The sequence below is a fragment of the Lingula anatina genome, chromosome 7, assembly GCF_051362555.1.
Source record: "Lingula anatina isolate TDL-2025a chromosome 7, LinAna3.0, whole genome shotgun sequence".
NCBI lineage: Eukaryota > Metazoa > Brachiopoda > Lingulata > Lingulida > Lingulidae > Lingula > Lingula anatina.
The window spans coordinates 13,593,087-13,606,726 of NC_141773.1; the positions used below are offsets into that span (position 1 = coordinate 13,593,087).

Genomic DNA, 13,640 nt, shown 5'->3' on the forward strand with positions numbered 1-13,640 from the left:
CTGTACCGCATGAACATAATGGTAATATCTACCACAGAGATTATCAGTGATGTGTAGTTACCAGGAAAAGTGAAATTTGAAATACCCATAATTAAATCAACAACAAAAAAATTAACTTTACACCCAAATTCCATATTATTTTATTGTCATTATCAGTAATTCAAATACTTTTCAAAGTACAAAAAATATAACTAAATAAATAAATAAATAAATAAATAAATAAATAAATAAATAAGACATCTATTTGTCTGCAAAAATATCTTCTAGGAGAGCAAACCAAGAAAAAATTACTGGTATTGTGTTATTACCTCAAGTCCAGTCAAAAAATTTATTTTAAAAAATAATAAAATAAAAGAAAACAGATTTACCTAAACATTAAAGGCAGTGTGTAGCTGTTAGAGAGATTACTAGTTATCTATGACTGCAGACCCAGGATTGAACCCAGGATTGTTCCTCGTTGACTGCCCATAATGTGACCAATATCTAACTTTAATCACATCAAACTACCGACTTTGCTGCTGCCACCATGTTGCTTAGCTTTTGACGTAAAATATCTCGAGGTAAGAAGGCCAGACCACAATCTGGGGCCAGAATGAGGCGTTCCTTAGGTATGTGCTTCAATGCCTCCATGACACGCGATTTAATCTCCTCCACTGTCTCCACACGACTTTTAGCAATGGCGACAACACCGAAGATTACTTTGGTCTTTTTGAATTTCTCAAGTAGGGTGAGATCATTATGTTGGTGAGCATCTTCAATAGAAACTAGAAATAAAAACACTATGAAAAATTTTGGGTAGAGGAAAACAAGGCATGGAATAAGATGATACAGAATTTTTACCCTGAAAAATGTGACCATTTGGAACAAGACTGTCACTTTTCAATTATTTTCATTTACTTATGAAAAATTCTGGATGATAATGCAAAAAGATAGGGGTTTCTTCATTCACTAGACACCAACATCCAATTACATAAGACATATTTGTTTTTTAACACTCACATGCATCGAGGCCAGAATTGTCTAGTTTCTCTGCTAAGTTCATGTAGATTGATCTATCTGCCTTCATGTAATCAGTCTGATCCTGAAACAAATACACTTTGTATGCTTACTGTTACTGAAGGTGTATATTTAACCACAATACGGGAGGGGGGGGTGATAGTATTAAATTAAATCAAGATAGTATTAAATCAAGTATTTTTCCACAAAGTATGTGTGTTGGTGCTTTTTCTTTTCAATTTTACACATGTATAGTTTTCAACACACAGGTAGGTTTAAGTAATCATAATGTAATAAAATCAGTGGGGAAACTTACCAAATAGGCAGGATATCCACAGCATAAATGAACTGTCTTTTCTACCTCTGGACCAACACCCTGAATTCACAGACAAAAAATGTTTTCTACAATTTAAAAATATCAAAACAAAGATTTAAAATGAAAACCTAAGAGAAACATATGCAGAAAAAGTAGTCTTTAAAATATAATAATACAGGTTACTTTTTTATTTAGAACTTAACAACAAGGTAACGAAAGATGCATCCCTTCTGAAGACTTAAATTTTTTCTCAAGTTTATAAAAATTCACTGAGCAAAAAATTTCTGCTTGGAAAATGTTTTTTTAATGAGATTAAAACATAGCATTACCTCAAAACATCTGGTCAGGTGATCAATCCCATAATCCATTGCAATTTCTGGGCTTCGCACCATAACTGGTTCATCAATCTGTATGTATTTGCAGCCAGCAGCAGCAAGTGCACGCACCTCTCTGTTCACAAGTTTCACAAGGGCCAAACTCCATTCCTTTTCAGTCTTGTAATACTTGTCTACAAACAAACTTAATAATGAGAAATAATTGTGGAAGTTCTGACACCTTTCATTATAAAGCATAATTCAAAATTGCCACCTATTCGATGTTATAGGGCATTAACTAGACTCAAACGAAAAAGATCGAAACATTAAGATGATTCTGAATATGGACTATTGTTTATTTTGTGAATATCATCTGTGAATTTTCAATCTTTATAAGTCAATTTATTTATTAATCTGTTACTTTATATTTTGTTGATAAATGTTAAAATGTTCATAAAGTAAGAGGCATAAAATAGCTCCTACTTGCATTTCATAGTTTGGAAATCAGGAAACTCTCATTAAATAGCATTATGATAGGAATTTATCCATACTTGCTGTGCTTCCTATGATGGTCATAGGTCCAGGCATAGTATACTTGACTGGAGTCTTGGTCATTGCTTGGCTCTCTTGCCACTCTTTTGCACACCAGGGGTCAGCACTGGCTGGCTCCAGAGGACCAATCACTGTGGGAACGTGATTCTTTGTGGCACCATTACGATACACCTTAAAAGTCAGCTCCGTAAAACTGAAGTTCTTCAAGGCACGGCTGTAAAATAGTTTTCCAATTTTTAAAACACACTGTGCTGTGCTATTAAACATGATGATGTGAATTATGTCATTGTTCACTTAAGGGAAATAGAAATTTGAAGTTTCAACATAAAGTCAGATTTTTTTCCACAAAAGTCAAGTAAACACATGAAGTGATTTACTATTAAACATCCTGATGTGAGATGACCTCTAACTAACCAAAATGGATAAATATAGTTCTCTCTCCTTGTTTCCCCATCTGTAATGACATCAATCCCAAGAGAAGACTGTTCTTCCATGCATTCCTTCAAAGCCCTTTTCAAAGACTCTTCACATTCTGAAGTATATAATAAAGAAGCTCTACAAACATCATAATACATAAAAATAAAATTGTATTTTAGTCAAAACTATATTTAATTTTTCAACATTTGCTGTCCAGCAAAAAAATATAATTTGGTTCAGAATAAAAATAATACAAGTAAATGTCAATGGCAAGAGGAGGGAGCAAATAGCATCATGTAGACAGGAAAAAGAACAAATATAACAGACAGAACTGGGGTTACATGTACTTTCCTACGACATAAGGATATTATAAACTTAAGAACCCACTATGTTTTAAGCCAAATGTACGCTGTACAATCATATGGTTTACATTTTGAAATATAGGTGGCAGCACGGCCTCACCTTTAGCTTCCTCTGCACTGTACTGGTTATACATTCTGGCCGAATAGTTGGGAATTTTGGTCTTGAACCAGTCAGGAATCTTTAAATAGTCTGGCTTAGGATAACTGCCAACCACAGTTGTCTTAAGACCTTTACCTGGAATTAAGATTTTTAAAAATTAGTTCACTGAATGTCTAAGTCACACCTACATGTAGCATACTTGATATAATAATATTAATCTTAGACGGAATAAAATCATTGAGATGCTTGGCTCAAATAATACTATTTATCCAAGTGTGAGCTCAGAAGTTGTAACATCACTAAGTGCTTGGCAAGTTTTGTAACGGCTTTCAATGTGAAGTAAATACTACAGCAATTTGCTGTTTGTTATACCATGCTGATAACCCAGTAAATATCCCATTATATATGGGTCAATGTGTGTGCAGACATTTCTTTGAAAATGTGTAAAACATGTTTATCCAAAGAGAAAACCTTCCATCCACGCTGACAGTTTTTCATGAAGACAAAGTCTTCCAATTATTCATTTAAAATTTATATCACCTTATTAAAGCGGCATTTGAAAATAATTTGACTGTTTTCTAAAAGACTGAAAATATCACCAACACTGTCATTTTCAGGTTTATAACAAGTTTATTCAATTGTCTGACTTCTTTGCATTAATGAAAAAGTGAAGCTAGTGTGGAATGCAAAGCTGCAACTTTATTTATACTGCCCATTATAAAAAGTAATAAATTGATAATATGGAAATTATACACTTAGCAAACTCACCCTTACCCTCCATCTTGAGTGACTTTTCACCTCTGAAATGTTCAGGCCTGTCTCCAGCAAAACTGGCGCAACAGACCCAAAGGAAGATAAGCTTGGGCAGAAAGCCATGTCAGCCATGTTGTCACTTATTTACCATGGGAGATAATGCATAATATTGCACTGATAACCTGACACTCTTCATGTGAAGGGGAGGAGTGAGAGAAGAGATGATCTTGTGAAAAGCATCAGATTTGGGTACATTTGCAGCCCACGGAGACACACCTGGGGCAAGGAATGAGACAGTTACATTTCACTTTTTGAGATATGGTAAAACTCTGGAAAATAAGTCAAAAACTCATTAAATACGCATTTTCATAAAACAAACTTAATGTTGTTACTGGTCCACCCCTTGTAAAATTGAAGAGGCTTCTGTTGACTTTCCATACACCAAATGCAGTTATGCAATTCAAAGATAAATTGAGCAAACACCACTGGTGTCACCAGATAAGTGATTGACCGACTTGAAGTTTATTACGTATTATTACTACTATTAGGTACACATAAGACCTTAACTGTGCCTTAAAAGCACGCGAACATAGGTATTCAAGCAATTTCGTTTGTTGGAAAATGCGTTGAAATTAAAAGCGGAGTGCGCAATGACTGTAGTCATATAGTTGGAGGTACATTTACAAGTAGCATTCATTTTTTTTTTAAGTCTGGGGCCTGCAAGCTGCATTTTGATCTTAATTTTCTTTACGTCATGTCAAAATTTTTAGCTATTGTAAGACGTAATTTTATCTTTTGCTGTGTGATTCTTGGTTTGAAGTTACTAAATTGCTTACGCATGCAGCATAAGGTTTCAACAAATCATATTTACCGCTTCAAGCTGACTCGCCATGGGCGCAGACATCTTGACAACATTATCTGCGCATGCGTCATCGTTGTTCCAATATGGACGTTTGAGGAGGCGGGGAGTCAAAATTTAAAATTAAATACCTTATAACTGAATCATCGTATCACGGAATTCTCGGGACTACCTTGAACAGGACATTCAAGCAAATTCAAATTATGTGAGTAATTTGTCGTTGTAACGTTTATCTGTCATTACATAAAATCTCTAATATTGCTGGGCATGTCTGCAATTTCGCCCTTTTCAATCGATCATCTGCCGTTTTGAAACTGACTTTTTCGAGAGAGAAAGTTGATGACAGCGGTGATTGCATGCTTACTCACAACACACAGAGTCCTTAAAACGAACAGTTTTTAATTTGGTATTGTAAAATTGCTTTGTGAACACAAGAAGCGAGAAGATCATTACCTCACCATAAATTACTGTTCATTTACTAGTAACTGATTTGGAAAATATTTGTAGTGGCTGCTACGATCTACTACTACGGTAGTTCTAGGTAATTGTTCATGTTAATCCCAAACAAGATATAGATAAGCATTATTTGTTGGATGAACTTGGGGGTAATATTCCTGCATTTACTAATTTTTGAAGGGAACTCTTTCAAGCCATTAGATTTCACTAGTAAGTTGTAATTTATAATTAATTTTGAAGAAGTATTGACATTTGGGAAAGATGAAGGGGGACCTCAAATACATGTAAAAACTAGCATGCTTATGATACCACATAATCCTACTTAAAGTTATGGTCACATTTGGTTTCTATCAGATGCTATCTTGCATATATTTAGAATCTAGTAGGATGTAATTAGTCATAAATTACATGCATCATCAATTTCATATACTAAGTAATTGGGCAATAAACCATCATTCAGCTCAGTGTTATTTGGTCATTTCAGTAGAAAATGCACCTGTTGACTTGGTGTGAATTGTTTACTGCTAGATACTCTTCACATAGTGCACAAGATACGTGACTTGCTTGATGTAATTTCTAATATAATATATACACAGCATTAGGTTGTGGACAAGTGGCTAATTGGATCAGGTGGCAAATATCAGTGTATTTGTTGGAAGTGTTGACTAGAAATATTTGCATGTCTTTTCTGTTTGTCCAATAATTCCCTTTGCTTGAATGCTTTGATGTATTGGCAACATGCATGTAGTCGTGGACAGTCAAGGTGTGATAGAAAGCAAATGTGTGTGTGTATGTGTGTGTGTGTGTGTGTTCATGCTTGCATGCTTGTGTGAAAGAGAGAGAGTGAAACTGGGCAAGTATTGGAGAAATTGATCTTGGCAAATTTGATAAGGAAAGTGCAATTTCCTTGAAAGGGGATTTCCTGTATTAAAACAACATTACAAAGTTTTTAACTAGTAAATTGAAAAGAAAAATTAGGGTAAAGTTCACTATTGGGGTTACAGATATTACACACGTAAAGCATCATGTTTCAGTACTCATTTATTATTTGTTTATTTATTTATTATGTAAATTTTTTTACTTATCGGATATTTTTTATTGGTTAAGAGAATAGTTTGTCAGAGTATGACTTTTAACATGTAGAAATAGACTATTACAGTCTTTGCAACTCATGCGTCAGCATGTAGTGGCAAAAATACAGTTTGACAGGTAAATCATGCACACTAAACTACAGGAACATTGATGAATTCAGCAATTAATACTATGTGATGCCCATCCTTAGGCCAGCTCCATATATCCAGGACATAATCACTTGAGTTAAATTACATTGTTTAATGAGAGTCAGTGATGTCTAATTGCCTAATGACACACCAGGGATGCTCCCCACCCTAGGGCTATGAGCACTGTGTCTTCTTTTATACCGTGGACAGTCTCTGTGGAGATCTCCTTGAGTGTAGGCTGTCCACTGGGATATGAGCAGTTGCTTGGGATTAACATGATTACCAGGAGGGAGGGATTAGAACTAAATGATATTGTACTGTTATATTGTACTTAAGGTATACAAATTGGAATATTTGCAGGAATATGAACAGTGGGGAAAAGAAGATAGAGGTCTTTTCTGTGGTTTGAATGGGATTTTTTCATTTAAGACAATCTTGTTTTGTAAATTATTATTATTATTATCTTGCCATTTTATATATGAGACAAAGATGTAGATTTTATTATAGTTAAGTATTCTTCCTCTTTTTTTCTTATCTTTTGTTAAAAAAAATTTATGTGAAATTATGTGTAAAGAATTATGTAAATTGCTGAAGAAAGAGTGAAAGGCTAAGACCTGAGAGCCATACTTTATGTCATTCCATGAGCAGCAGATGGTCCGAGTAGAATATTGATAGGAATTTCCATTAAGATAACAATACACAGAACTTATAACAGTTTTCCAGATCGTGATATATTCCTTTTTGTACTGAAGGCAGTTCAGAAACTCTTGAATGGACATTCATAAATGTGGCAGTACACCTTTACTCATATGCATGATTTGATACAAATTTGAGGAAAAACTAAAATATTTATACTTAGTGGGAGAATGAGCATCTTGTTGAACACCCAGTCCTTGTACCCTGAAGGGCCAACTAATAGCCCTGATATGAATAAGCAATGGCAAGGCAATATTTACTGTACAAGCAGACCTGTGCCAAGGGTTTAGAATTCCTATTCTAACATATGGTAATGTTACATAGAGGTCCCTGACTAATGGAACTTTTATGGATTGATGGGGTGAAAATATTGGAGTTTCCATTATGAATTGACATGAATGGTGTTATGTTTATTAGAGGAAAACTGGCTGTATGTCATTAATGAAATAGTTAAGTTGACAGATTTTTTTTTTTTTTTCGGGCCCTTTTTCCTCACTCCCCTCTCTTTCTGTGTGACAGTGTGTGTATGTGAAGGGATTTTGATCACTTGTATAGTTAAATTACATGCAGATTTTCCTTTTGATATGAAATATGCCTTTTATTGAATCACGTGTAACTGTATTAGAAGTATCGAAAGCAGTGAAATATATATTATTGAGTATGTTCTATTGTTTAACTGATAGTGAAAATATCTAGGAAGTTAGACGACAAAAAAGGCATTATCGTAAGTTACCTTGTATATTAAGAAGTGAACAATACTGACTAAGCAACTTACCCTTTGTATAGCTGGCAACGTGATGCTGTTTTCATTTCCATAAAAAAAAGTTAGGAAATATGTATACTAGTACTGGCTTTATTTATATATAAAAGGCATTTGCCAATGACACAGATATACCAGTAACTAGTCATGTGACTATTAGTTCAAAGAAGGGAGTTGGTAAACAAGGTTATCAGAAGTTTTAAAAATGAAACCAAAAAGTAGATAAAACTAGCAATGGTGCATAGGACGGGCATTGGGATCTCAACAACTTTTTAATGTATTTTTTCAGAATTTCAAGTTTTTGGAATTAAATTGAGACGTTCAGAATTATCTAAATTGTACTTTCATGAAAAGTGCAAATTCCTTGTTCCCGTGAAGAAACTGTCTGGTATCAGAAAGAGCAAAAAAAGAAAAAGGATCAACATTTTCATATTGGAGTGACTCGTCCTCCAGTCCTTTTGCAGCAAGATGAACAAAAACTTCACCCGCATTGTATTTTCCCAACTAATACTTCTCTGATGTGATTGTTTGGCAAAAGAGTTGTGTCTACACTGAGGCATTCAACAGTTTGTTACCAAACAATAGATGTGTGTTTAGCAGCTCTGACTCAACACAAACTCCCAGACCACATCTTTAGTTACAGGGGATGTTCTTTAATGAGAACCTTAATCGATGGAGTAGCGGCGTACCTGTGTAAGGTGATGCAACATTGTGCAGGGGTTAAGCTGGACTAATTGAGCAGGAGATAGACAGGGGAAGTTTGTGTGTGTGTTTATAAGAATAGATTTGTGGCAAATTGGAGATAATAGGCTGAGGCAGCTCTTTGGGGTCTTCTGGTGCAGGTAAGCAAGTTGGATGGTTTGGCGAGTAAAGAAAGAGGGGAGGAGTGCAACTGGGAGGAGATACAGTATAGTGTAAGGCAAGTGATTGGTGTATATTTTACAATATAATTCAGTGTGTGTGTGTGTGTTTGAGTGGTTGCGTGCATGTGAGAGAGAGAAAGAGAGAGATTGTTAGTCGGTCCATAGTTTGCTTATGATCTGTCAAGCCAAGATGGACATAATATGACATTAATGATTATGACTAAGTATTATACAGATCCTAGCTGTTACTATGGTGTCACAAACAGAGAATGGAAGAGAGTGTTGTCACATGCTGCCCAACTCGCTTTAGATGTTGATCATATGATCATATTGTATGTATTTTAGTTTTTAAAAAGTATGACATTTGGATTTTATGCTGAAAGCTGCAGAATGTCATAATGATAAAATGTTACCTGGTTATAAGACTCACTGTATGCTACTAGTACATACATTGACAGACAATACTAATATGGTCACACTCTCTGAAGCCCAGTGTCTATTTAATTTTTTTCATTTAAAAGTAGTTTATATAGGTCATATGCAACTAGGTAGAGCAAACTTGGGGAAGGGGGGGTATCCTTATTAGTATGGTTGGGTGACAGTGGCTTTTTATCTAGCTGTCATCTTGTTGATTTGCCTGACTTTGATAAGTTTTATCATATAATAGATTATGAGCATTTTTTAGGCTTAAATAACATGTTGAGTGCATATGGCAAGCAAAATAGCCCCATTGGGGTTTAAGGAAAAAAAAAACAGCTAAATGCAACTCAGGATATGCCTGTATTGCTTCAAGGGCGATTCATATTGACAGGCAAATTGGCTGTTGACATGGGAAAACAGTTAAAACTGTCAGGGTCTTGAGGCTTGTTAGATTTAAGACTACTGGTACATGGTTGGGGGATTTGTTTTTGGAACACTGTAAATTTTGGATTTTTTTACTCTATATTAATAATAAGATGTTTCTGAGAAAAGTTTGTGCTGATAAATCTTAATGGATTCATCCTCCATCTTACCCATGTTTTTATTTAATGGTTAGTATGTTTAAAACTGTAACTGTTGCAGTACTAAAGATAGGTTTTCCTAATTGTTATTTGAGTCTCATAAAAGACATTTATTGTTCGAAATAGCTCGGTTATGCCAGGATCAGTTTATGTTAACTGTTACTGAATTGGAAGATAGGAGTCGTGAGCTGACCGTGCCTGAGCGTTTGTTTTTTGGTTTTAACATATATCTATTTAAAGTAACTGAATAAACTGATAATTACCATGGCATAAGGTGGGTTCTGCAAAAAACGCTATTTTAAAGATGGAAAACCAAGATATTGTGAACATAAAAAACATATTTTTTGCATGACAGACTTGCTTATATCTCTCCTCCCCCATCCCCCTTCATCGATACTGCTGCAGTAGGTACTACCACACTACTCGTCTTTCATGAACATTGTAGCTCTGTTTCCAGCTTAATTTCAATATGCATGAGTATGGAGCTCCTTGCACAGCTGTAGTGATTCACTCCAGACACTCAGAGTAATTACAGTAGCTCTCAATATTAGACCCCATTTCCATTGACACTATCAGTCTTCATGGATCAACTCAACTCTGTGGAGAGTCTAGCTGACTGCAGTCGGCTTAACAGAATGTCCTCCTGGCATTAAGTAGAATACAGAAAAACTGGTGATAATATGAGTCATTGGAAACAAGAGGAGACTTGTCATGCAGTTAACATGATTGCAGTCAGGGAGAGTCCCCTCCAGAGTTGAGTCGATCTATGTAGACTGATGATGTTTGTGGGAATGGGGTCTTAGATAACATGGCCAGTCAGCTGTGCATTCTGATGTGCTATTGCTTACACTTTGTCGTATTAGCCACGGATTATGATCTCATTTAGATCACACAGTCAATATCACAAGTCATCAATTCTCCTTCACACCAGAACAACCACTTTACCTTGTAGATATTACCTCTTTTATGGATGAGAAATATATCTTCGTTGCAAATTATAATCGTTAGGTCAAAAAGAATGTGCTAGATCCATTTAAGGTAATCGTTATTTTAAGCATTTAGCTAGAAGTTTTTGGAACCCAGGAGTAATTCATATCACCATATTTTGCATGAGAAATGCACAAGCTGACCTGTGAAATTAGCTAGTATTAGACAGGTTTTAAAAATCCCAGTGGGATATGAATTCCTATCCCTAGAATATATTAGGGCAGTCCTTGGTATTATTGTGGTTCTACATAGGATTTTTGTGTTGGCAAAATCTACCTGGCAATGACACCCCAATGCCGAGTTCCATGCCCTAAACAGAAACCTCAGACAGTATAGTTATTCATAACCAAAGTTAATTGATCTGCAGATTAACAGATCTGTGGAGCAAATGGGGCCAACCCACTCGAAATGTTGCCATGTTGTCAACGCGAGGAATGTAGTCAGTGTCTCTTGGGGGATTATGCGGCAAGCTTTCAAGTGGGTCAACCATAATTGATCCACAGTTCTGTTAGTCCATGGATCAACTTCTTTTGAATGCCTGTAGTAGGCAACTAGGAGGTCTTGACTCAGTGTCTGGATACTAGTATGTAGGGACCCAGGCTTCATACAGGCCAATAATCTTTAACAGAACTATGACCACCTTAATAAGGTGCCTGGTGATGAATTTTCCTATGGCATATTGTAGCACGGCTTTGCCAATCAATATTGAATGTATGGTAATTATTTTCAATGAGACATACTGAATCTGATTATATGGAACTGAGTTGTTTTAGAGAGAAAGGGAGGGGGGCAGTTTAGTAAGCTCACTTTTGGATATACTAGTTACCATAATTTCTTTTAGTCAAGTTACTGGCTAGTATTAAAAAGATTTCTATGATAGATAAGTTCAGTGAGAAATTTGTCTGTAAATATTTTTATGTTTCCATTGTCTTCCCCAAATGAGAATGACTATTAAGAGTAAGTCCAGTTACTGAGTTAGTGGCTGAGACTTGATGTTTTCTACACTTCTGGGACTTAAGTTGAAGTTTTTTTGCTTGTTTATCCCTCCATGGCATTGCAACCTTTCCACTTTTGAAGGTTAACCCAGTAATTAAGTAATAATTGAAGAAGCAGACCCACTAGACACTTACGTTCAGCTTGATTTTTCTCTTTGAGTGTTATATCTTTGTCAGATCATCATTCAATATTTTATGTTTTGAAATTTAAAAAAAAAAAATACAAATAGAGCTCCTACTGGCTATTATAGTAAACTGAAGATATTTTTTGAAAAAGCTAGAAAATCTCCTTTAACGTCCCCCCCCCCCCCCCCCCCCCCCCCCCCGCCGGGGTCGGTGGGAAATGCACAGGCAGGCACGTACTGTACAATATGCTTATATATAGTATGTGCACATACAAACACGCAACACAAATGTTACATCTACTGTACATACCTGAATTTAATGTCTGAAATATATGAAAAGATCTTGTAGCAATTCTGCTACGGAGATAGCCATAGTGACCACCTGTATTATCTCACACACACACACACACACACGCCACTTCCCTTGCCCCAATCCTCCCTCTCCTGTTCAAACCTATAATTTATCAGCAGTTCTATACATGCTAGCAGTATGTCATTTGACCCTAGTCTACCCCTATGTTATTGTTGTCAGCAACAGTGAATAACTGGACATGGGATATGTAGCTCTCACACCTGTGTCAGGACAATCAACTCAGTAGTGTTTAAGTGTCATTGACAGTTCTTGAATCACATGTTCTCAGAAAATTGTCTACTAGTAGAATCTGCCCTGCACAGCCAGGTCTATTAGTCAATATATTAGGATCAGAACAGAGGTGACAGCATGAAGTATTGTTGAAGAAGAAGTGCCATGCCTTTTGAAACATTAAAATGTTTTAAAAATTATTTATAAGAGGACTGTAGGCTTGCAGCTTGATTCAGTGTGAATAAAAAAAAATGATTGAAAGCATGGTCTATGCAGTAAGCGTTAATGTATGAAAGGTGTGCTTGGTATTTTATCATTTCACCTGTGTTGTAATCAATTAGGTGTCTGGCAATGCTTCATGGGTGTGTAGTTTGAGAGTTCTGGAGGAAAAACACAACAATTTTCAAAGGCGCTGTGGTGTCTGGTTGTTGTAATTCTAGTTCTTAAACTAAAAAATGGTGATGGTCTGGGAATTCCGCAAGCTGGAGAATGCAGCCATCACTGATCAGTGATGACAAGGGGTTTTCCCAGGATTTGGGGTGCAGGGAGCCCAAATTATAAATCTGTAATTTGGTCATTGGTTTACAAGGAGTTGAACCCAAGCCAGCCCAACCAACCAACATAAGAATTTTTTAAGCCTTTTAGCCATCTTTTGAGGGTGATGGGTCTATTGGTGGCACAGTCTCCTGCCAAATATTTAAAAACCCACTTGCCCTTTGGGCTCCAGTGGTTAACAATATACTGGCCCAGCTCAATGGCAATGCCCAGAGGCAGTAAGTGAATGAATTTATAAAATATCACTGTCCTGGTTATAGTTCTACTTTCATATGACATGTGGCCATGTGTTAATTTTTAGAATGGATAAATCTACCTTTTTTTTCCAATTCTTCAATGTGGGGGTTGTTAATAGGAAATGAATTGTTTGTAAGTCTTGGATGAGGTAATTTCTTTTCTCATGTGGTGAGATTATTATTGGACGTACTTCTCGAAATTCCGCTATTTGGTATAAGTTGAAGTCTACATGGAAATTATGTGGTTGGGTATTATCGGATTTACTTCTCAGAATTCTAAGAGTAGTTGGTATAAGTAGAGGTCATATGGGTGGTTTACCTAACTAAGATCACAACTGATTACTAGTAAGGTTTCACATCTTCTAGGCAGGGAATGTGGTAAGAAATTGTGGTTGTGATGTGATTAAGGTGAAATTGAGAAGGTTTTTTTTTTTAAAGTAACTAATGAGTTATTTTATTTGGCAGTACTTACAAGTGGGCTCCCTGTCAGTCAG

At 35.8% G+C, this 13,640-nt stretch overlaps 2 protein-coding genes across 9 annotated transcripts in view; one reads left to right on the forward strand and one right to left on the reverse strand.

Annotated features, from left to right (window-relative positions):
- Nucleotides 1-124: 124 nt before the first annotated feature.
- LOC106152014 (uncharacterized) lies at nucleotides 125-4,836 on the reverse strand. Of its 4 annotated transcripts, none has more exons than XM_013525473.2 (9): nucleotides 4,682-4,836; nucleotides 3,832-4,139; nucleotides 3,058-3,186; nucleotides 2,593-2,710; nucleotides 2,178-2,392; nucleotides 1,642-1,820; nucleotides 1,313-1,372; nucleotides 1,000-1,081; nucleotides 125-764 (listed from the first exon to the last, which is right to left on the reverse strand). In XM_013525473.2, the coding sequence occupies exons 2-9, from the start codon at nucleotides 3,836-3,838 to the stop codon at nucleotides 499-501; spliced, it is 1,056 nt and encodes a 351-aa protein (XP_013380927.2). In that variant the 5' UTR covers nucleotides 3,839-4,139; nucleotides 4,682-4,836; the 3' UTR covers nucleotides 125-498. The 4 variants fall into 4 exon arrangements, with proteins under 4 accessions (XP_013380927.2, XP_013380926.2, XP_013380925.2 ...); XM_013525472.2 differs by having other exon boundaries at nucleotides 3,058-3,192; XM_013525471.2 differs by having other exon boundaries at nucleotides 3,826-4,139.
- The window catches only part of LOC106152015 (uncharacterized), a 32,769-nt gene continuing 23,865 nt past the window's right edge, over nucleotides 4,737-13,640 (forward strand). For 4 of the 5 annotated variants that reach the window (XM_087016797.1, XM_087016799.1, XM_087016800.1 and 1 more), the window contains exon 1: nucleotides 4,737-4,874. The gene's annotated coding sequence lies outside the window, so the exon portion shown is untranslated. Of the gene's footprint in view, nucleotides 4,875-8,415; nucleotides 8,644-13,640 lie in introns of those variants that run through there. The other variant, XM_087016798.1, reaches the window with a different exon arrangement.